Genomic DNA, 23240 nt, shown 5'->3' on the forward strand with positions numbered 1-23240 from the left:
CTACTTTTAATGAAATCTTCAAAAGAGACGCTATATACTTTTTTCACAACCTTGCTTACGTCATCGAGGCTAATCTAATAATAACAGAGCAACCATGTAACTAACTACTAGAAAGATAGAGGCACGTATCAGACTCTAAAGTGTAGAAAATTCCTTCAAGAAGCTTCGACAAGCCCAAAGTATCCATAACCTCCATAAATTTCATCTTGCCAAACCGTCACCCCCAAATCATTCATTCCGTATGTATTAACTTGCCCATACCCATACACCTTATTAGTAGCCTTGTCTCTGTCGCTGTCTCGCTTCGTGGAGCGGAATTGCTGCTGTGAAAATTTCCTAATACCGTAATTCTCCACATTTCGAATCGGTCCGAGTAACATTTTGTAAGCAGTTCAAACGGTGCGGCTCCAAGAGGGACCTGTCAGAATAGAGGTATGGTCTTATCAACGGAATTTTTCACCTGAACAAAGGTTACTTCTTCTTCTTCTTCTTCTTCCTGTTGTTTACCATTGTGGTTTAAAAAGATTGTAGTTTTTAGCTCAATTGCATAACGTAGTTATCCGTTCTATATAGAAAAGTAAAATGGTGAATGTCCCAGAAGAATTCGTTAAGTTCGCCTCGAGAAGATCCACGGTTTATTCGCTGAAAGGAATTGTATCATCGACCCAAAGTCTTGCCAACGCAGCCGGGATCAAGATCCTCCTGAAGGGTGGAAATTGTGTGGATGCTGCAATTGCAGTTTGTGCTGCCCTCTGCATCACTGAACCTACTTCTACGGGAATTGGTGGTGACTGCTTCGCCTTATACTATAAGTTGAAAGACAAACTGGATCCAAAGAGTGGAAAAGTTCTTGGATTGAATGGTACCGGTAGAGCTGCTAAAATGGTAACTCCACAAGATGTTTGGAATGAACACAACGATGGTAAACCTATGAAGAGAATCCCTTATACTTCTGTTTTCTCGATTACTGTTCCTGGTGCTATTGCTGGGTGGAATGATGCGTTTGACAAATGGGGCTCCGGAAACGTATCGTTTGCTGAAATCTTGCAGCCTGCAATTGAATTGGCTGAAGGAGGATTTCCAGTTGCTGAGCTTGCTAGCAGATCATGGAGAAGTGCCTCTGTTAAGCTAAAGAAGCAAAACCCAGACGCTAAGAACAATCCATTTTTGGTTGATAATCAGCCACCACAGGAAGGTGACTTCGTATTCAACAAACCCGTTGCTGAGGCACTCAAGATCATTGGTCAAAAAGGTAAAAAGGGATTCTATGAAGGGCCCATTGCTGAAGCAATTATCAAGACAACTTCAGCCAGAAACCATAAACTCTCATTGGATGATCTTAGTTCCCATACCTCAACATTCGTGGAACCCATCAAACTCAATTTCCAAGATTATAATGTATGGGAGATTCCTCCTAATGGTCATGGATTAGTTGCACTTCTAGCACTTGGAATTATTCAAGAGCTTCATAACAGTGGTAAGGTGAATCTTCACAAGTTGAAGCACAATTCGGCTGAGTACTTGCATCTTTTGATAGAGGCATGCAAGATTGGATTCTACGATTCTGACGAATATGTCACAGATCAAGACTTCAAAGACATCCCAATTGAGAGTTTATTATCTCCAGAATATTTGAGAGAAAGAGCCAAGTTGTTTGACGCTTCTAAGATCATTGATGGTGAAACCATGTCCCATGGCGTACCAGATCCAAAGTACAAGTCTGATACTGTATATCTCACCGTGACCGATTCCAACGGTGAAGCTTGTTCCTTTATCAATTCTGTATACGAAGGCTTTGGTTCTGGAATTCTTGTGGAAGATTATGGATTTTGTTTGCACAACCGTGGATCAAACTTCAATTTGAGCCCAGGGTTAAACAACAGCTTGGAAGGAGGAAAACGTCCTTATCACACCATTATTCCAGGCATGATCACTAACAAGGACGACTCCTTGTATGCTTCGTTTGGAAACATGGGTGGATTTGCTCAGCCGGTCTGTCATGTGCAGCATGTTCTCAACCTTACACTTTTCAACTTTTCACCCCAGCAGCTGATTGACTCTCCCAGATTCGTGCTTGACTCCAACAATGACGATGCTGCAGATCGTGGAAGAGGTGCAGACGGCCCGGTGCGTACTCCAATCACGGTTGTAAAATTGGAAGAGGGTATTGATAAATCTGTTGTTGCCGATTTGCAGCTTCTTGGTCATCAAGTTGACTATGTTACCGGATTCGGAAGGGGAACCTTTGGCCGTGCACAGATTATCAAAAAAGGAGTGCAGAATGGAAATACCGTCTATGCTGGAGGTTCTGATTTGAGGGGTGATGGAGCAGCCGTTGCATTCTTCTAGGTATACACAGGTATAGAAACACTCCAAAAAATGGTGTAATTATATAATCGGCTCCTTCATAGTCATTGCAATAGTTTAAATGCACAGCACACTTCGATATCGTCAGTGATCACAAGTCTAATCGTCAGTTATCAGCCTTACTATTTCAGGCCCACAGCCCCATGAATCAGCCACTCGCTTGCATTGCGCGCTTCCAAGTGTGGAACCAGGCATGACATCAAGAAGCACGGATCTGCATGTAATAAAACACATCCAAAACACATCCAAATTTAAGGTTCTGGCTGTGGAATATTATAACCGTGTACAAATTATTAAAGTCAATTCTGCATGAGGATAAGCTCGTACTCGACTTCGTATTATCCAACGGCTCCAAAGTTAAAATGCCAAGAACTGATATATAAGTCCAAGGAATCTCTCATGTACTTGGGGATAAGAAAATGTAGATTACGGTTATAGACTACTATTTCTATTATATCTACACATTTATTACACCTTAAAAGAACAATTATGAGCACCTCAATTGCAAACCAATACGCTATTGCAAACCAATACCGAGACCAAAAGCTTCCTACCTATATACCGAATCCGAATATCTCAGTTAATACTCAGAGGATATATGATTATCAACCACAATACTTTGATGTCGACAACGTAGACTTCGGTAATGGCTGGAGGTTCATGATCTGTAACAAGGTATTTAGTCAGGATTTGACAGTCTTCGTGTCTTCCGATTCCATTGGAAAATACAAAGCCTTCAAAAAGACAATAAGAGATGGGCCAATGACTGGAGCTGCTAAGTATGCTAGAGACTTACAATTTAGTGGTATCGGTGTGCCGTTATTGAAAGTTGATCTGCATACGTTTCATCTCAACAAATTCTTAACTATCCAGAAATATTACATTGACCAGAAGAAATTCGGGTTGAGAGGATTTGATCCTAGTACAGATCTCTATGATTTCTGTGTTGTGAATAGATTTAAGCATGGTTCTTACACTTCATATGAGATGAACTTCACGCCAGATCCAAATGATAGGAGAAAGGATTTCCAAATTGTCGTATTCGCTCATTCAATATTGCCAATAGCAGACTACGTTTATAACGGTAATAGATATCGTTGGATCCGAGAGGGAAGAAATTGGAGCTTTGAATTTAATTATTCCAACTTTCTCTTGGACTCAAAACAGCATGCTTTAAGCGATAATTGGAACAAGAAAACAAACAAATTGGAGTCCAGCATCGATCCAAACAACCCCTTAGTCGGTGGATTCTTTGGGAAATTCTTCTCTATTAAGTCCCGAACAGAAAGAGAATGCTATTACTCTCTGATGAGATTAGGTTCTTTGGATGAGAAGAGAACCTTCTCGATTTTTGGTGATTTCAAGCAAAAGGCTCAATATACCATGGGAGACATTTATAACACTGACAACATTCCCGTGAATTACGAAAGTATTCATTCTGTCAATTTAGACGCTCTTACCAGATTGTGTATGGGTCTTCTATTTAAGCGTGAAGAGGACATTAAAGATAGAAACAATTAAATCACTAACGAGACTGGCGGATGTTTCCCTTTGATCAACTGAAGTGATGCCATTTATTCTAGTAAATAATATAATAATCTATCTTTCTTTTAGAGTACACAAATACAAATCGAGTTACCACAACTTGACAAGATCGTCCCAATCTCCGTTCCTTCTTCTATTCCAGTAACTCTTTTCACCCCTAATGTAAGCCCATTCTCCACTGTCTGGAGTGTCACCGGACACTTGTTCAAAGAAGCGTGGCTTGTAAGTAGTTCCACTCTCTTCCATTTCCTTTCTTCTTGTTCTTTGGGCTTCTTCGAGTTCCACCTTGAGTGTCTCAGCCTTGTCTACATCACCTTCTTCGTAAACCTTCATGTCAGGCCTCAATCTAGAATCTGTAGGTGCCAATTTACCCTCTTCAATGTCCGTAATCTTGTTCAATGTTGCTGCAAACGCAGTGAACCCGAACTTCTTGTTTGCATTTGGAACCAAATCGCCAACTTCCCAGATCAACTTTTCAGTCGTGTTAGTTTTCAAAGTCAAAGACTCTGTCCATTTACCACTTACAGAATAAGGTAACTGCTTCTTCGAAGAGTTGAATGCCTTGATGGTCAAATCTTCTGATCTTCCACTGAACATTCCACCCTTGGCAAATTCTACAACAGCTTTATAACCAGAAGAGGACTTAATAGTCATTGCAGATGATGGTTCTGTATACTTCTCACCGGCAATAATGTTTTTCAACAAAGAAGCAGGGTGAGACCAGGTGAATACTTCGCCAGTTGACTTTATTGTCAATTTAGCAGTTCCTTTGGTAACAATTTCAGCATTTTTACCCCAGAAGGTTTGGTTAGGCGCTGGACTAAAAGAGAAATTCCAGTTCTCTGATTCAGCGAAAAATGCAAAAACTGGGGGTCTGTGGCACACCTTTTCACTAATGACACGGATACCAAAATCTTCTCTGACCAACTCAAAGGTCTCACCCAATAAAGGACTGAAGGGCTTACGGTTGTTTCTTTCCTTCACTCTGGCACTTGAAAGATAACTTACAGCGAATGCAGCAATTCTCAATATCTTTTCACCAGACTCTTCCACAAATGTGGGTTGCAAAGCATTATTGACCAAATCACTGTATTCAAACATTTCACTATACTTCTGGAGAATTGTTATAGGCTCGTTCATACTCACTGGCATTGCAATAGTTGACAAGTCTTTTCCAACATTCTTACGAACAAAGCCAAGAATACTTGGTGGTGTATGATTACAGATAGGGATGTCCGCATCTCTTTCCACTGGTGGAAGAGGCAAGGGATACAAGGTATCATCGCTATCGTCCAGAGTACTCTCTTTGGCTTCTGCTTCCTCTGGCTCTGCGAACTCTCCCTTGGTGACTCCTACAGGAATTGGTACACCTGAAACAACAGGGGGGACAGCAACAAAAGCACCATTCTTTGGAGTAACTTCTTCATCTTCATCTTCAGATGATGAAGTGGAAACGCTTTCAACATCATCATTGTCGCTCTCGCTGATCTTTGAGTCTATGTGCCTATCATCTGCACCATGTGGAGTGTCCAAAAGGACAACACCAGAACTCATAACATCCAAATACTCCTGTGCATCATAAAACTCGTTAGAAAGAACAGAAGTGAGCTCATTCATTGAGGCTCTGTTACCAGGTTTCACTCTAGCCAATAGCAGGGTGACGTCTGCAGAAATGCTGTCTAATAAAGTTGACGAAGAACCTGCCTTCGCTTGTTGTGTCCTCAATTGCGACAACTTGCTCGAAATAGACTCTAACTCTTGCGTAATAAATATGTGATCGTCCTCTTCGTTGATGGTGTAATCACCTTCAGGAGAACTATCCAGTTCCGATGACTTTTTAATCTCGTTAAATGCCTCAACCCAAGCAGTAAAATCGTTGGCGTTCAATGCCTTTAAGTTCCACACTTCCATTCCTGAATCTATGATGATTTCTCTTGTATTTGAATTGGCACTGACAATTGATTGACGAATGGGCATCTGACCTCTCAATTTGTTGTCATTGACACGGAAATATGAAAGAGTTCCATACTTGAAGTTAAGAACAAAGTATCTCTTGGTAAATCCTTGAAGCTTTTTTCTTCTCTTCTTAAGAAGAATACTTTGTAAGAGCTCTCCGTTTTTTGGTCTTAAAATGTTACCCTTCTTGTCTTTTCCTTCGCTTCCAGAGAGTTCGTCTTCGAATTGAATAGACTTGCTCACCGTAGATGAATAGACAGCTCCACCATCACGAATGCTGGTATTTCTAGCAATTGACGGCTTCCTCTTGAAGGCTCCGTTGGCAGGAGCATCTGCGATGATCTTGTTACTGAAGAAGACCTTCTTTCCGGTGGTTTTGGAAAATGAATTGTCAAAGATGAATGCATACATTCCTCCCTTCTGGACCTCGAATTTCCCATGAACGAGCTCTCCAGCAATCAACTTGTTGTAGTTTTTCAAGAGACTCAAGTCGGAATTACTCAAGTTGGACGAAAAAGTGGACGACCTGGACTTGGTTTTATAGGGGTTGTTGTCCTTAGTGATCTGGTTGACCGAGTTGACTGAGGACGAACGTAAACGGGAGGTGCTATTGTTCGAATCTGAGGAAGTCATGAGCGGAGCCACTGGAGCCTGGAATGACTCGGTACTGTTTTCCTTGGAAATGGTCAAGTCGTCATTCTTCTTGTAGATGCCAAAGATGATGGATCTCTTAAGCGGCTTGACTTGCCAGTCGATCACCGAGTTATCTGGGGCATGAACCCACTTGACAAGGAAGTCCTTGGAGTGAATCTCCAATGTCTCCATGGTTGTGTGATATTCGAGGAGTTTTTGCGTTTACAACTTAGCCTCTGTTCCAAAAAAAGCTCTCCATCACTAAATCAATTGGAAACGTCAGTACAACAGTAAATATAAATATAATCAAGACTGTACTATGAACGTGCGAAAATTACACTTACTGCCGCGGAAACGAGAAGATCACAGGATGCGTAGAGACGTGGAGATGTGCAGAGTAGAAGCTGTGCGAGAGGAGGGAGGGTGGAGGTGGTGGTGTAAAGTGTTAGTGTTAGTGGTAGTGGTGGAAAAGTGTTAGTGGTTAGTTAGTAGTAGTAGTGTTAGTGGTTAGTAGTAGTAGTAGTAGTAGTAGTAGTATAAGTAATTATTGTTAGTGGTTAGCGGTTAGTGATGAAAAAAAGAGCAGGGGTAGAATTCGAGGTGGAGATGGTTAATGGTATTATACGTTTTAGGTCATACTTATTACTGATAAGATGATGGATGTTAATTACTACTAATATAACTTCTTTCCACATTGTATACATTATATAACCCAATATGGTGATAGGCACAAAGGCATAAATTTCGTCGCATTGTGCTGGAAGAAATGTAAGGCATCTGAAACGAAATGTGCCTCGTACTACAAATGCTACAGTGGGGTTGGGGTTTTAATTTGGGGACTGAGATTTGGGTTTTGGTGCTTGTCGGCATACTTAAGTGTTATAACTGAGAATTATATAACCCATAACCCACAATTCCACTAAATACGAGGCAACCATCTAAAAAAAATTGCTGTTAGGCAATATTGCTATGCTGTTCTCTGTGTTATTGTTGGGCCACGAAACCCTACCTTTTGACCCAAATTCCTTTGACCCTTTTTATTCTCTGGTCGTACCTGGCGAAGTCGTCCATTTCCTGGGCCTGCCATCAGCTGAAGAATTCTTGAAAGCCTTCTGCGACATAAGCGTATGTACCTAAGAACTCTGCCATTTCCTCATCAGGACACCTCCACTTTATGTGTGCAGGTAGGAGGGTTTGTTCCAGCTATGCAGTCTCCAGTGCCAATAATGGGAAGAAGATCGAATTCCACGAGGCAGGGAGGGATCAGGCAGCAACGTGTGTGGGTGGGAATAGGCAAAAATTGCACTCTACCTGGTTTCGTGTTAAGAGCGCTTAGTGGTAGGGTGGTAGGGATTTTTGCAACGCGTATTAATCTGTTGCTCCAGCTTTATGGGGTTACTGTCTTCTCTGTTAAGGGTAGTGAAATTCAGACGCACTTTGGAATTCTGCAGCATGTGAATGTTGCGAAATTTAGTCCCATGGGTATCTGTTACTAGGTGAACAGAAAATGATATATCTTTCCCAGCGTATCGGGAATAATGAAAATTTCATGCGTCCACAATGGAAAACACCGCTTGCGCCTTATTTGGCCCGATTGTAGTGACAATTTTCAACTCCTGTAATTACCCCAGAATCTACAAATCTTTCGGCTAACATAACTTCGTTAATCTATACACTATAACTTTAAATTTAAGTTCAAGCGTTCCTCAGAACTACTCCTAGAAGGCATATCATAGATATCATTGCCTAAATCGTCAATGTGAAGAACATTCGTCGATGAAGGGCCGCCTGTTCCCATTGGTCCTCCTCCTCCGAGGATTCCTGAGGCTCCAAAATTTCCACTTCTGGCACCATTGCGTGTGAAGAGTAAGAATTGCAATTGTTTCCGTAAACTATTGATTAAAACTCTCTGCAAATTTAAGTCTTCTTTCATCATAAAATTGTCATTAACTAGATTGTTTATCAATGTCTCTCTTTCACTCATCTTTGTATTACTCATGAATGGAAGAATCTTCTCGTTGAGCTCAAACTTTAAACGGTCTATTTCAAAATTAAGATAAAGTAACTTATCTTGGTCCTCAATAGATTTGAACTTGTTGATCTCCTCTATGGACTCATTATATCCTAAGTTGGTGATTTTTCCTTGAATTATAGAATCAAGGATTTTATTTATCTGTTTTTGTAAGAAACTGTTCTCACTTTGGAGAGAGTCAACCTTGGCATTCATTTGTTGGTAAAATGGCAAGAACAGATTGAGCTGACAATTATTATTTTGTAAATGTATCTCTAATGAAGTTTGGTTAGACCCTACCCACTTGCATCCAATCTCATGAGCTGGACATTGTATATGGCCTATTTTAGAGCAATTCTCCTGATGCTTCTTCAAGTTTTTCAAAGCAATCATATCGTTGGAGCATAATTCACATGTTTGGTAGTTAAACAAACATTCGCTCTCTAAATGTTCCTGTTCCGTTATTTTAGTTACTTCGTGATTGCAGTAGTCACATTGAAAGATTTTATGGATACATCCACCTTCTTCGCTTAAAAACCTCCGCTCGACTATCAAATCACAAATGACCTTATTGCTCAGTTCTTCCTTCTCTATCTCGTCTTCATTTTCCTCTTCATCACATCTCGTACCACCACAGCGTACACCAGTGTACCCGCAGTCTACGACTGTGTGATGTTCCAATTCCCAGCGACTCCCACTCCAATCACAGCCTCTCTCGCTATTCAAACAGTACACTTTGAGGTCATCTATCAAGTTTGTGATGAGAAGTGGGGTTGGAAATAAATCGTTTGAATTGGCTGAATCAATGGGTGTTCTATCAAGCGGACAGCATCCCGACAATACGTCCGAACCGTTTCCAGTTCTACTAGATTTTGACATTTTAAAGCATTCGAAAATGCACTCTTTACAGAAAGTATGACCGCATATCGTTGTGAGTGGCTCAATAAATGGTTGTTGACAGATGGGACAGTGGAGGTGGTCTGTTGGTGATTTGTATTTGACGTTTCTAATGTCAGGTCTGCTCTCTGGATCGGTCAAGTTTAACGAAGTTGAATAGTTCTTTATCGCAGTGGAGTCGTCGTACTTCAGTACCTGTACTGGAGTATCGTCAGCGATACTTTCACTGCTACTTCTATTTTCCAAATCCACTGACATAGTCTATGAAGGGGTTTATGGTAATCTATATATAATGTCCAATTTGTATAACGTTTTATAAAAGAGACTAACAGCTCTTAATATCTGAAAGATGGGGAAAGGTATGACACAGTAACAACGGTTCTAAATGCCCAGGTTTAGGAAGCAACTCATTAAACAACAACTTTATAAAAGATACCAGCGTTACTGTTACACTCTATTCGTTTAATCCGACAAATGTAAAATACAGCAAAGTGGTCCTTAAAGATTGCTTTACTCCATCGTATAAGAATACATTTAACTCCAGTGACGTATTGGTGGAGACACTTCTCGGGTTTATAGTGGGGGACACCAAAAAAAAGAAAGGCAGGTCGTACCCGGATTCGAACCGGGGTTGGTCGGATCAAAACCGACAGTGATAACCACTACACTATACAACCAATTTGATGGCAAATGGAAAATGTCATTTTTACGAATTTTGTTTTAATCACGTGATCAAATTTTGAAAATCACGTGATGAGACTATACATTGCCAAAAAGAACGCAAGAGGTTTAGAATACATTTACTTCATACTTTAGCGAGGCTGCAAGTTATAATTGCTGCAAAATCAGATAATTTCATTGTTCTGACGAGATACAGTGATTTCTGTAAACAATTTTATCTGTGTCTTTCTGATTTCTTCATATTTAATCACTGTGTTACTGCCAGTCACTGTAATTTTGAGGGATAGTGGTGTTTTCTAAGTTGGCATTGAAAAATGAATAAAATTATTGTATTAAGCTACATTTTTACGAATATTGCGTTCCTATTATAGAAGAAAGTTTAAATTATAAATAATTTGTATTTTTATATTACAGTATACTATAATAAGTGGTGGGTATAATGCCAGGAATGTTTTAATAATCAATGAGGATTATTGGGGTATATTTTTGATTGAAAACGATTCTGTGATTATTTCATATTGAAAATGGACAAAAATCTCACAATGTTTTCAAGTATGCTAGGATATCTCTTTTGTCTATTTCCTTTTGGAACCCTGGCCAACCAATAGAGGAAAATAGTACCAACAACGTTGACTGCAATGAATGCGATGAATATGCCAAGATCACGACCGATGTTTTTGTATGACGCACCAATTGAATCTAAGTACATATTTGTGTTGTCAATAGGGCAGAACTCACACTGGGTTGCAGTTTCATCACGGAGGTAGCCCCCAACATAGAACTTAAAGACTTGCATGTATTCACCGCAAGTTTGAGTGGAATTCAATGTACTGAACTTGAAGTATTCTTGATCAGAACACTTCACCTCTGCTTTGGCTAAGCCAACAGAAAGGATGACAGAAACCATGTAAGTAAACGGATTACATCTGTACATGAAGATCCAAAATCTTGGCATCACGGCAGGAGTTGCAAGTACACCACAGAAGGTCATACTCATTGTAACGAAAAGGGAAACCATGTTGGCCGCATTGTCAGTAATTTCGTTGAAGGAGATGCACAATTGGCCCAAAGTTGAACTGTAGATAAATAAAAGGGTGATAGAGAGCCACATAAGAGCACCTCTTTGAACTACTGCATCGGTAGGGACTGCATTTTCATACATTCCAATAGGATAATACCAGCAGAAGAAAGAAAGAGTACCAGCAATTATTTGAAATGGCAACTCAACTGTGATTTGAGCCGTGATAAAAGCAACCCAAGAGAATGTCTTAGATGGCCTTTCTCTTGCTTCATACAAGTCTCTCTGTGATACGAACAAAGGAAGATATTGTTGAATCAAAGTTGACAAGATGATGAATATTAAAAATACAGAAAGCATCTGGTTTTGCATACCCTGAATTGAATTATCGGACTTGTAGAAAGTGAATCCATTGTACGCAGATGAAAGGATGGCCATTAACAACTTGGAATAAATATAAGATGGTGTACGCCAGTATTGTTCAAATACTCTTTTACAGACGTAAATGTACTGGGTCCAAATTGATGCAGCAAATGACCTCTTACTTTCTGGGTCCTCAATTGTTGGACGGCGTGATAACTCACTTTCGAAATAGTTCAATTCCCTCTGAACATCGCGGTACTCGCTTGATTTCAACCACACTTGAAAGTAGTCTTGGTTTGCACGCGATCCTGGAGCTGCTCCTATTACATTTAACATCCATTCTGCTGGGTTAGCTGTGCGGGGACACTTAGGAGCTCCATATTTTTCAAAGTAATTAATCAACATAGAGCAGTTTCTACCAAGCTCACCAAAATACACAGTCTCACCACCAGCTTGTAAAAGCAAGAGCCTATCGAATTCCTGTAATAAGATTGCAGAAGGCTGGTGAATGGTGCATAAAATAGCTTGTCCATGGTCTGCTAATTTTCTAATCAACTTACAGATGGACCAAGCTGTCTCAGAATCCAATCCAGAAGTTGGTTCGTCTAAGAATAAAAGCAACTTTGGTTTGGCTACCAATTCGACACCAATTGTTAAACGCTTTCTTTGCTCGACATTCAATCCTTCACCTTCTACACCAACAACAGCATTTGCATACTTCTCCATCTCCAATAATTGGATAATGTTTTCAACATATTCGTTCTTTTCTGCCTTTGATACAGATCTTGGCTGTCTCAAGTATGCCGAAAAGCGTAATGCTTCTCTGACAGTTGATGTTTGCAAATGAAGATCCAGCTGCTGAACATATCCAATTGATCTCTGGAAAGAACTGTCCAATGGTCCTCCATTCACCATTCTAGTACCCGAAGTGATGACTCCAGTGGTTAATCTGTCACTAAGAGCATTCAATAAGGTTGTCTTACCAGCACCCGATGCTCCCATTAAGGCAGTAACCTCTCCAGGTTTCACCCAACCATCGATATTCTTAAGAAGTTGTTTTTCCCCCTCCGATGGAACTCTAACAGAATAAGATAATTGTCTCCAGTGGAATGTGTCTGCAGTTTCAAGTAATTTATTACCAATGAGTTCATCACTATCCCTCGATCTGTTGATGTATTCACCGTGATCAGAATGCCTAAGTTTTTCCAAATTTCCAGTCTCAGCATCTCTTCTTTTCTGCTTCCTTTGGTATCTGTCCAAAGACTTCCTTTGGAAAACTAAAACTTCACCCTTCTGTACTGCCGCTTTACTGTTTTCCACAATTATAATATAGATTATCAAGAAGAAAACGCTGAAGGCAAACAAGATACCCCAGTTTCTCCATCTGTTCTTCCAGAAGTAATTGAATGCTAGCTTAATATATTCATCACCATTGACAACTGGAGATCCTGCGGTGGATCCTAACACTGCGCAGGTGATTGAATCTCCCTCAGTAGGGTAACCTGGACCACTGGGGATAAATCTAGAGCATTTGAAATTACGATCATGAAATTCATTAGAAATCAAAGCGTCAAATGCATAGGCAAGTGGATCAATATAGTTCATCCAACGACACCAAGCTGGCATGTATGGTGTAGGAATGGCAAATCCAGTGAATGTTGTCAAACCCAACAATAAAATAGAAGCTGGAGTCATAGCTTGGGCCAATGATTTAGTAGAGGCACCAATTGCTCTGAAGATATGAGACATAGATAATGTAATAGTAAAACTCACCAATAGATAGAAGAAGTAATGGCTAGCAGTTCTTCTAAAGTTCACCATGAAATACACCACTGTATTAAACGAAATACAGGTCACAATTTTGACTGGCAATTCAGTGATAATGTTTGCAAGGGCATCGGCAGAAGGGCGGTATAAAGCATAGTTCTTATGCTTTTCGACAACTGGTCTTGCTTCGTAAAGAGAAAAAATCTCCAAGATAGAAGCATATGCATTGAAAAGAACAGCAAAGAACATGATAGCTGTTCTATAGTACAAAGTCAGAGTGGTCTCTTTCATGTTAACGAAAACAGAGGCCAAAATCAAACCCATACCCGTATTTCCCATAAATGTAAATATGGTAAAGGATGGATCTCCTCTCATCCTCTCCCAGTTTCTCTTTATAATATATCTAACTTGCATAGCATATGATACTGTGTATGGAGATCTCTTGTTAGTGAAGTTTGCTTGTTTAGCACGGTGGGAATCCAAAAGTCTGTGAGTTTGCTTATTGGCATGGTAAGCAACATATTCGTCGATTTCTTGAACCAATCTAGCTCTTTCTGGAGAGCGTAACCAGTAGTCATAGAATTCTTGTGGAGTATTTGGGACTCTACCCTCAAATCCAGGTCTTACTATTCTCTCAGCGGGGTTGGTTAATGAAGTCAAGAAGTCTGCAGTGGTTTGTCTGAAAGCACAGTCAAAACCCATTTTCAAAAAGTATTTCTTTGCAGTCTTTGAAGAACCAAAGTAAATTTGATAACCCTCGTATAACAAAATCACTTTGTCAAACATGTCATATGCATCTTGTGAACATTGGTAAATCGCAATCATTGGAGTTTCGTTCATGATTGTGGCTGAAGTTTTTAAAGAGGAAATGAATTCAAGAGCAGTTGCAGCGTCCAAACCTCTTGTTGAGTTGTCCCAACATTGTAAAGGGGCTCTAATTAAGGCAATTTCTGCAATGGAAACTCTCTTACGTTCACCACCCGAAACACCTCTGATGAAGTCATTTCCCACTTTAGTGTTCTTAGTATGACTAAGACCATATGTTGCCATCACCACGTCAGACATATGTCTAGCATATTTCTCACGAGTAATACCTTGTAATCTGTTTTTTGGAGTCTTCATCATAGAAGTAAAATCAAGCGTCTTTCTAACAGTTAAATGTGGAAAATGAGTTTCGGTCTCAGCACAGTAGACAACTTCACCACGAAGGTTATTTTTAATTTCTTCTGGAGTAAGTCCATCGTATGACAATACTGAATCTTTGTCTACATTGAAACCATATGTATGACAAGAAACAGTCTTTAAAAAGGTTGAACACCCAGCTCCTGGCCTGCCAAGAACCACGGTGACTTCACCAGGTCTGATGAGCCCTTCCATAGGCTTTAAAATGTCAAAATGCATGTTGGAATTATCTTTACGAAGATAACGTATAAACTGACCAGTCCACTTGGGTATAGCATTAGAAAGGGTGGTCTGGTAGTCAGTTTCAGCCAAGTCTCCGTAGACACGAAGGTTTTTGTAAGCAAACCCCAAAGAAGAAGGCTTGTAGTAGTCTTCATCGGAGTCCATGAGTCTTCTCATGTTCTGAATCCATCTGCGAGAACTGAAAAGTGGAGAATCAGGATCTAAAGATGGATCACTAGAGTCGAAAAAAGGCAGTTGACGTGGGATATGTCCCTGGTAGACACCGGCTCCAACACCCAGAGCCAAAGTCTCAAAACTTTCAGAGTCATTAGCGATAGCGCTTTCTTTGTCAAAATCTCTTGCTGCTCCATGAGTCCAGTTGCGGGCCAAGTTGTGAACCTGTTCTTCAGCTTGAAGACTGAACCCACGGTAATGCTGCGAAAACCACTCTCTTTCTGAAGGATGTACGATACGCATAATTAAAAGCTTCGAAAGCAAGCAAAGTTTACGAATACAAATAAAACCGTTATAACTTTCGCCTGAAGCTATGGGATCTTTTAGCGTTTATGTACTCTTCCCTGAGGATGTATGTTCCAACGAGGTGCAGCATACAATTTGCGTTCCTTAGGATATGCGTAACATATTGTCTATCATGCGAAAAATATTTATAACTATACTTAATCGAGTAATTTGGGGAGTGCGAAATGATCTCATGCCGTACTAAATAGTTATAACTTGCATATCATTTGATGACTCCCCCTCCTTCAATTTCAGTGGGCTTTGGCTCATTGATGCGAGGTGTTTGTTTCAATATTGCAGAGCTCAGAGCGCAAGGCTCAGTTCACCATTGTTCACCTAGCACATTCTCAAGCCTCTTGCCTACCAACAGGCACATATCTTTTGAAGAAACCGAATCTTGCTCATGTTAGGGTATGATTGATGTATTTTACAAGCGAGGGATAGGCTTAATGGAAAAAGCCCGTTTAGGAGAATTTACTGACTGGGGTTACCCCTCTGGCTTTCAACTTTCCTCTCTTAGAAGATTAGCACACAGTGCGTAACATTTTTCCACATTTTCTACACATTTTCGATTTTTATTTGTTTGCTACCTCACCGTTTTGGATAATCCTACCATGTGCCCAGAAGAATGAGAGCTTCATTATTGTATGGGTCATGTACCCCGTGCTACATCTCAATCTACAGACCGTCTGGGGTTTTGTGTTTTGAGGCTCCTTCATGTGGTATTGAGGTGCATTTAAGCTTTTCAAGCGACATGTGACTGCCCTTTTTCTTAATCGGGAAAGGCTTCATTATGTTTGATCTAGTGAGCCTCTCATCTAAGCCTAGTGACTTTCTCCTTCCTGGTGAGTATGCACCGGAATAGCCGCACGGCACTCTGTGATTATACTGCGGAAAAGATCTTGGAATAGGAAAGGACAACGATCGTCTATTACTGTATACCCCCACTTGAAAATTTCAATGTGTCATTGCTTTTCTATGCAATGGGGACTAGTGAATCTACTAAGGTATGCAGCGAAAGGGTTACAAATTATTAATTGCCTACATTAAGCACGATGAAATGAGAAAAGTGGGATATTTTGTCTTAATTGGGCGCATGGTGCTTGCCCCACACTGGTGATATTATACATTAGAAACTGCAGTTGTCTCATTTTACTGTAGCATGTCAGCGGAAATAGACTTAGGGAGGTATCTGGTAGAAGTTGGTGACAAACTGTCAATCTTCATGTATGAGTAGCAGAATTTCGCCCTGTTCCATACATGTTCATGCCTCAAATCCCGTTTTTTTGGTTTGTTATCATTCATGCTTGAAATCTGTCTCAATCGGTAGGGTAGATATTGATAGGGAGTTACAAATATACGAGAAACTCAGGAGATGAAAGAAGGGTCTCAAAAAGGAAAAAAATGCGCAAGCCCGGAATCGAACCGGGGGCCCAACGATGGCAACGTTGGATTTTACCACTAAACCACTTGCGCGAGCAAAATCTCCGCGACGGGGAATTGAACCCCGGTCTACCACGCGACAAGCGGTAATTCTAGCCACTAAACTATCACGGATTTTGTTGATAAACATGCCCATGGATAAATGAGCTCGACTCAAAATCACGTGATAAAATCCACACCGCAAGTGATATTGTTCATTACACAATTTGCTCCGACACAGCTAAACTGGATCTCTTTTCAGTTCTTACAATAGGGGAGTGTCTGGGCTAGCAAATATATCTCAATATCCCCTTCTATCACCTAGCCCTTGTTTATGGGTTAACTTTTCTATGGAATTATAGAGGAATTTTATAATCTATTTTTATTGTTGTCTATTTTGTTTCTTTTGTACAGTACCTCACAGACTAGGTTTTAGTTGCAAAAAAAGATGGCGGCAATATAACCAATAAATCCATAGATAGAAGCCATCAAGTATGCTGACGATTTTCACAGAAGACTCGTATGACTACTCGGCATTAACAAGCTCATATATGGGCATATTTTACTCTCAGAAGTTTGAGCAATTTCTCAAGACGACTCAAACTGGTTATGCACATTCAACTTCTGGTATTGAGTTCTCATTTCTATTCAAAACAGTCTTTACATCATTATGCTTGTGTACTATTCAGCTAACATTCTTTTGCTTCTTCAGATCCATATTTAAGTACATTTATCAACCACGCTGTTACTGCGTGCCAGTTAAGGAGAGGATGGAACCACTTCCGCGAGGGTTTCTATCTTGGATTGCACCTATCATGCAGACAAGCATTTATTTCTATCTTTCAATGGGTTTGGATGCGTATTTCTTCATAAGGTTCATCAGTATCCTACTTTTGTATTTCATTTTCATTGGATCAATGAACATGATAGTATTGATTCCTATTAATTATACTGGAAGCGATGCTTCGTATTCGGCCGTTGGGCTCGATCGTCTTAGTCTTTCTAATATCGCAAGTTCAAATGTGAGAAGATTGAATGCCCACTTCATTTTGGGATTGGTTACAATTGCACTCTTCCATTGGATGCTACTATATGAATTGCAAAGTTTTGTGGCAATTAGGCAATCTTATCTTTTATCAGCAAGACACAAAGATTCTATTCAAGCTAGAGTTCTTTTAATATCAAATGTCCCTACTCATCTTCAAGATATAGAGGTCCTTAATGAAATATTCGGGGTCATTCCAGGAGGGATACGGACTATATGGTTTTTATACGAGTTTGATAAGATTGAGTGTGATGTTGAAAGAGCCAAAAAAGCGTTAGAGGTTCTTGAAATCTCACAAATCAAGTATTTAAACAACTATATAAAGAGGAATATTCGGCGAAGTTGCTTCAGCTGTTTCTCTTCCGATAACGACAAACTCGATGACTTAATTGAGGAGCTCCATGTACTGAGATTTGAGTTCCAGGAATCTTCAGAACCTATGTTCTACCCTCCCATATATGTTGAATCCATTCGAATTCCAAAACTTGAACGGAGAATTCAGATAACCCTACCTGGACTCCTTAGGATTCTAATCTTTCAAAGAAAAGTACTGATGGTTAAATGGGCAGTTGAAGCACTAGCAACTAAACTAGAAGAAATAGATGCCCAAAAGAGGCAGTTAGTTGAAGGAAAGGCTTTGATGTATAAGAAGGTATTTATTGAATTTAACACTCAAACTGGAGCTTACATAGCTCACCAATGCTTACTTTCCCAAAACCAAGGTAGTGTCGACCTGAGTTTAATTGAAGTTAACCCCCAAGATATCTTGTGGCACAATCTATCTAGAAATAATTCATACGCCTGCTTAGTAGAGAAGTATGTTGTTACTATTGTCTTTATTAGCATTATGATCTTATATGTTGTCCCAGTGTCGTTTATCGGTTTGGTTTCACAGATACCTCTTCTTGTACACCTAATGCCTTTCCTTCTGTGGATCTATAGGTTTCCAGAAGAGGCAAGAGAAACAATATCAAGCTTTCTACCATCAATTCTATTGACAATTTTAACGGAAATTGTAATGGTGACGTTTCGGTTTTTAACATACTTCAAAGGAAAACTAACTGGCTCCGAATTGGAAATAGATTTCCTGAAATGGTATTTTGCATTCCTTTTCGTACAACAGTTTCTTGTTGTGACAATACTGTCCAGCATAACTGTGATATTCAAGCAAATTGTGGACCAACCAACGTCAATTCCCGTTTTGTTGGCAACGAACCTCCCAAAAGCTGCAACTTTTTTTTTCCAATTCTTTGCATTGAAAGCATTTGCCTTCTGTGGAGCTAACTTTATGAGGATTGATCAACTCATTTTGCATCATTCTCTTTACCCGCTCAAAGACGTAACTCCAAGGCAAAAGTTTCGAAGATTAACTACTTTGCCCAAGATCAAATGGGGAACTGTTTACCCCGTATATTCGGTGTATGCATGTATTGGAATTGCCTATTCTATAATATCTCCATTAATTTCCTTATTTATTATTTTCATCTTGCTGTTAGTACTCTTATACTATAAGTACTCACTAAAGTTTATTTACAGCCACATTAACGTTTCTGAGACACAAGGAAGGCTCTACCCACTTGCCCTACTACACCTCTATACGGGTGTATATTGTTTGGAATGCTGTATTATAGGCATATTTTTCCTTCTGAAGAGCGAAGATGGAAATTCCCCAATGAGACTTCAAGGATGGTTCATGGTGGTTGTTTTGCTCACAACAATATTTGGACATATCACTATCTACAACAGATACCTGAAGCACTTCTCGTACCTTCCAATCCTTACTGATAAAAAATTCAAAGATGAAAGCATTGTTCAAGAGCACAAGTCAAAAATGGGTCAACTGAAGGTTACACAGTCACCCGAAGAGGGCAAGGATAACGAAAATTATCTGCAACATCAATTGTTGTACGTCCATCCAGCATTCCAATTCGAGAATCCAAAAGTTTGGTTACCTGTCGATCCATTGGGAATTGCTGAGCGACAAATTCTTAGAATAGAGGAAATGATGCCCGGTTTACAAGGTGGCGTTACGAAGGGTGCAACAGTAACCTTCGGTAAATCATACAGGCAAATAAAAGTTAGGATCTCTGAGGCACCTCCTGACTACAAGTAATCTATTGTACGCCATAGGCTTCTTCCAATCTTGTCTTTATCTGAAGTCTTTTCAACAATTCTCTCCAAGCAGCGAATGCAGAATTTCTTCTTCTTGAAATTTCTATCTTGCGAGAACTTATTTTAGATTGAAGCCATATTTTCTTTACTGATGCTTCTTGCTCCTTGAGAACCAAGACACCGTTTCTAATTGGTATGGCCTGACCAGCTTTCGAGGTGAAGGTAAATCCAACGATAACTGGGACGTACTGTAAGTCAAACTCAAGTGTAGATTCTGTCCTTCTTGATTTATATGTCAGTAATATAGATTCAATTCCTGAAAGCTTGAGCCAGACACATCCACCAGGAATCATGCAATCACGAAATATCTCGATATTACCATATTCATTTCGTGGCAATTTTGACTGTCCATTTCTGTCCCTTGTTACCTCCAATTTGAGGTATGCACATGTCTGAGCAAAGCTATAAAGCTTCGTATTATTGAGCTCAGGGGTATTTTGGGAGATATTGTGATTATACCGTCTCCTATTGGCGATTGTTCTAGGTGGCATGGATTTCGAGATTTTCACTGGTTGATCTATTAGATGGGGTTTAATTGAACGGCCTAAAAATTTCCACTGCTTTTCCGATTTACCGACTACTACGCTATTCTTAAAGAATACTAGTTCTGTTTTGTGGTCAAGTGTTATCGTCTTTACTGGTTTTGTAGATGCTGGAATGGACTCATTGTATCTCAAAGTAGACAAAGTTACCAAGTTGGGGCTTTTCTTCAAAGCTGTTAACGTCGTGGGTATCCGGTAGTTTAGCATTGCCACTTGTTTTAAGAAATTCAACTCGAAGTTGTCACTGCTTGTATAATCGATCAGATAATTGAAGTACCTTAATAGAGATTGAAGTAGCATCGCGGTTCTTCCTTGCTGCGTCCTTAAATCAAGCTTATTGAACCAACGGTAGGACACATCAGTCATGTATCTTGAACTCACATCCATGAGGAGACCATGACTAGAATACGCAATGACATAATGCATTGACATCTGATTAAATTGACTTGATATTGGAAAATAGACATCAGTATAGTAGTTCAGTAGTGACTGTGCCGAAACGTCCACCTTCCCGTATCGTTTTAATCTTGTTATGCGTTTCTCTTCATTATGAAAGCATACTGTTTCAATAACAAACAATTCTGAGCTATCCAATGGATTAACTACTTCAGTCCAAAAGTATGGATACAATAAGTCATTATCTTTGTTTCTGTCGAGTTTACTAAAGTCAATTTCTGGCTGCAACTTGGCGTCCTTACTGATTGGTTGCAATGGCAAAGAAAAGACTAAGCGAGCTTCAAATCCTAGCAGTCTCATCAACGCAGTAAATATTTGAGCCCCAGTGTCCCTGTTATGTTTGAATCTCTTGACAACAGCGGTAAATTCTTTGAGATTTGCAATTGGTGGGGCAGGCTTTGGATGATATTGTTCCAGATTGCTAAGCTTCAGCTGGGGTATATATCCCAAAACTCTAATTCCATTTGAGTCAATTTTATAATTCAAACGAAACCATTTTATCAAATACTTTAATATATAGACGAACTGAACATCCAATTGCAGCTTTTCTTCAGCGGAAGCAGTGCTTAAATCTGTGTTCTTGATAGCCTTGTTAAACTTTTTTACATGGCCCCTCATCAATGACTCGGGAAGCATTTTCTTTAGACACTTAAGAACTCTGTGACTTGAGAGAAACTTGTTCCTCTGCTGACCATGGAGCATAAAAAGCACCATTCCAAGATAATGAATACTTCGTTTCCTTTTCTTCTCCAAAAAGTATGTTTGTAGCTTCTGTTTGCGGAGAGCAACCTCGGGATCTTCAATTCTAATATTAAATTCCTCAGCAAGAGGTTCTTGTGTAGATGAATGAATGGCCTCTGGTAGCGGCAAAGGGACTTCTTCCCAATCGCTTAGATCTGAGTCATCCAATTCAAAGTCTTCTGATTCATCATTTGAAAGATTATCTAGATAAGAAGGGCCATCAACCTTATTAAAGTCATCATTTTCAAATGAACTTAACTTCTGCCTTTTCTCAGCCCTGTCGTATTCAGAATCCGTATCATCATCTGATATAAATAGGCCATTGTCCTCCATAACCATTGATCTTTTGAAAGAAGAAGTTGCTACTAAACATTTCATTCATCACTTCAGTTTTTCTGGGGAACTAAGAAGATGCGAAAAATTATTGTTACTGAGCTATATGATTAGGTATTTATATCTATTGTTTCTAATTTACACTAATATACATGTGTCTATGATGTGTTGATCTATGAATTGTTCTAAAGGGCTCTCCAGGAGATTTTACAAGTTTATCAGAAAGTATTTGAACATATTCACAACTTTAGTTGTCATGATTCCTGCGCCAATAAAGCATATGGTTTCGTTGGAGTACTTCAATATCTTCAATCACTGTGGAGAATATCATTAATATTTTTGAACTCGTTTATGAGTGAATATTGGTTGTTCTTACCTTCAGGAACATCATGACCATAAAGTATTATATCGTCAAACTGAGCTGTTGGAGTATAAGTGTTGACAGTAACAATATTGTTTCCATAGCCATCGTCTGCCATTCCTTCTACTCTAGCCAAAGTTTCAGATTTGTTTAATATGTATCCCGTGAAGTTTCCATCGAGTTCTAGTTTTTCCCCTGCCAATTTGCAGCCTCTGAAGTATGCAACCTCCACTTCTTTGTCTGTGATCACCTCCTTCGTTTTCGATGGAGTGAAGTAGTCATTCGTCTTGGCTGGACCACTATATTGTATATGCATTGGAACAAGATTCGCGGTGACTTTAGGCACCTCACGGTTAATCTGGATGGTATTACTCATCTCGTGCTATTATGTAGTAGAAAGACTTCCAGAAAGAAGCCTTTATTATTGACAAGATCCATATCTTTCAAGAACGTCAAAAAGACGTTTAAGACGTGTTTTACTATGTGCAGGAATATATATATATATATATAGTACTAGAGGTTTTTAGCACATATTCCACTGATTAGTAGTGTCATTGTGTATTCCATTTTTGTTGCAACATTTAAGGTGAGATGGTGTGTGTGATTATAAGATTTGTGAAATTTCGTAAAATAGAACTTCAATGGAATAGAGAAACTTCGGTGAGTTCACCTTTCATTTTCTCAAATATATTTTGCAGCATACTTCATTTTTCAATAAGCCGGGGGGGCTTTCACCCAAATCAAATCCTCACTACAAAGGCATTTCTCTCTTCCCGTGCCAAATCACAGGACGGACCTAATCATATTTTCGGGCATGAACACTTGCAAACAAAAGACGACAATACTAACGAAGCTGGAAATCTCGGAATCGGAAACAACCATAACGAACAACCCACCACCACACCCCAATTCCATTCCGCGAAATAACCAGAATAACCACAATAACCAAAATAGCCAAAAAAGCAAATATGACCAACATAACCAACATAACCAAACCAACATACACA

The 23240-nt window shown here is 39.6% G+C and overlaps 8 protein-coding genes and 3 non-coding genes across 11 annotated transcripts; 3 read left to right on the forward strand and 8 right to left on the reverse strand. All coding sequences in view use genetic code 12, as the record gives it.

The window, feature by feature from the left end:
* Nucleotides 1–481: 481 nt before the first annotated feature.
* ECM38 (Ecm38p) lies at nucleotides 482–2441 on the forward strand. Its single transcript, XM_064920585.1, has one exon. The coding sequence runs from the start codon at nucleotides 583–585 to the stop codon at nucleotides 2347–2349; it is 1767 nt and encodes a 588-aa protein (XP_064773077.1). The 5' UTR covers nucleotides 482–582; the 3' UTR covers nucleotides 2350–2441.
* A 269-nt stretch (nucleotides 2442–2710) lies between these two features.
* On the forward strand, nucleotides 2711–3945 carry RJT20DRAFT_54137 (uncharacterized protein). Its single transcript, XM_064920587.1, has one exon. The coding sequence runs from the start codon at nucleotides 2857–2859 to the stop codon at nucleotides 3886–3888; it is 1032 nt and encodes a 343-aa protein (XP_064773078.1). The 5' UTR covers nucleotides 2711–2856; the 3' UTR covers nucleotides 3889–3945.
* Nucleotides 3946–4002: 57 nt separating this feature from the next.
* On the reverse strand, nucleotides 4003–6693 carry OSH3 (oxysterol-binding protein related protein; the record flags this gene model as incomplete). The annotated part of the gene is made up of 3 exons (XM_064921719.1): nucleotides 4003–5240; nucleotides 5316–6059; nucleotides 6141–6693. 3 exons carry the CDS (start codon nucleotides 6691–6693, stop codon nucleotides 4003–4005), a joined length of 2535 nt encoding a protein of 844 aa, XP_064773079.1.
* Nucleotides 6694–8086: 1393 nt separating this feature from the next.
* On the reverse strand, nucleotides 8087–9765 carry RJT20DRAFT_54133 (uncharacterized protein). Its single transcript, XM_064920586.1, has one exon. It carries the CDS (start codon nucleotides 9665–9667, stop codon nucleotides 8177–8179), a length of 1491 nt encoding a protein of 496 aa, XP_064773080.1. The 5' UTR covers nucleotides 9668–9765; the 3' UTR covers nucleotides 8087–8176.
* Nucleotides 9766–10014: 249 nt separating this feature from the next.
* RJT20DRAFT_t126 lies at nucleotides 10015–10086 on the reverse strand. Its single transcript has one exon. It is a non-coding gene; the product is annotated as a tRNA-Gln (tRNA).
* A 416-nt stretch (nucleotides 10087–10502) lies between these two features.
* Nucleotides 10503–15309, reverse strand: CDR3 (Cdr3p). The gene has a single exon (XM_064915753.1). It carries the CDS (start codon nucleotides 15117–15119, stop codon nucleotides 10599–10601), a length of 4521 nt encoding a protein of 1506 aa, XP_064773081.1. The 5' UTR covers nucleotides 15120–15309; the 3' UTR covers nucleotides 10503–10598.
* Nucleotides 15310–16566: 1257 nt separating this feature from the next.
* Nucleotides 16567–16637, reverse strand: RJT20DRAFT_t125. Its single transcript has one exon. It is a non-coding gene; the product is annotated as a tRNA-Gly (tRNA).
* A 9-nt stretch (nucleotides 16638–16646) lies between these two features.
* Nucleotides 16647–16718, reverse strand: RJT20DRAFT_t124. Its single transcript has one exon. It is a non-coding gene; the product is annotated as a tRNA-Asp (tRNA).
* Nucleotides 16719–17077: 359 nt separating this feature from the next.
* On the forward strand, nucleotides 17078–19741 carry SPO75 (Spo75p; the record flags this gene model as incomplete). The annotated part of the gene is made up of 1 exon (XM_064921690.1): nucleotides 17078–19741. The coding sequence occupies one exon, from the start codon at nucleotides 17078–17080 to the stop codon at nucleotides 19739–19741; it is 2664 nt and encodes an 887-aa protein (XP_064773082.1).
* A 1-nt stretch (nucleotide 19742) lies between these two features.
* On the reverse strand, nucleotides 19743–21512 carry RJT20DRAFT_146126 (uncharacterized protein; the record flags this gene model as incomplete). Its single annotated transcript, XM_064918843.1, has 1 exon — nucleotides 19743–21512. The coding sequence occupies one exon, from the start codon at nucleotides 21510–21512 to the stop codon at nucleotides 19743–19745; it is 1770 nt and encodes a 589-aa protein (XP_064773083.1).
* Nucleotides 21513–21996: 484 nt separating this feature from the next.
* On the reverse strand, nucleotides 21997–22641 carry RJT20DRAFT_156372 (uncharacterized protein). The gene has a single exon (XM_064919130.1). It carries the CDS (start codon nucleotides 22607–22609, stop codon nucleotides 22181–22183), a length of 429 nt encoding a protein of 142 aa, XP_064773084.1. The 5' UTR covers nucleotides 22610–22641; the 3' UTR covers nucleotides 21997–22180.
* Nucleotides 22642–23240: the final 599 nt, after the last annotated feature.

This window comes from Scheffersomyces xylosifermentans (genome assembly GCF_036884685.1).
Source record: "Scheffersomyces xylosifermentans strain CBS 12540 chromosome Unknown RJT20scaffold_6, whole genome shotgun sequence".
Classification (NCBI taxonomy): domain Eukaryota; kingdom Fungi; phylum Ascomycota; class Pichiomycetes; order Serinales; family Debaryomycetaceae; genus Scheffersomyces; species Scheffersomyces xylosifermentans.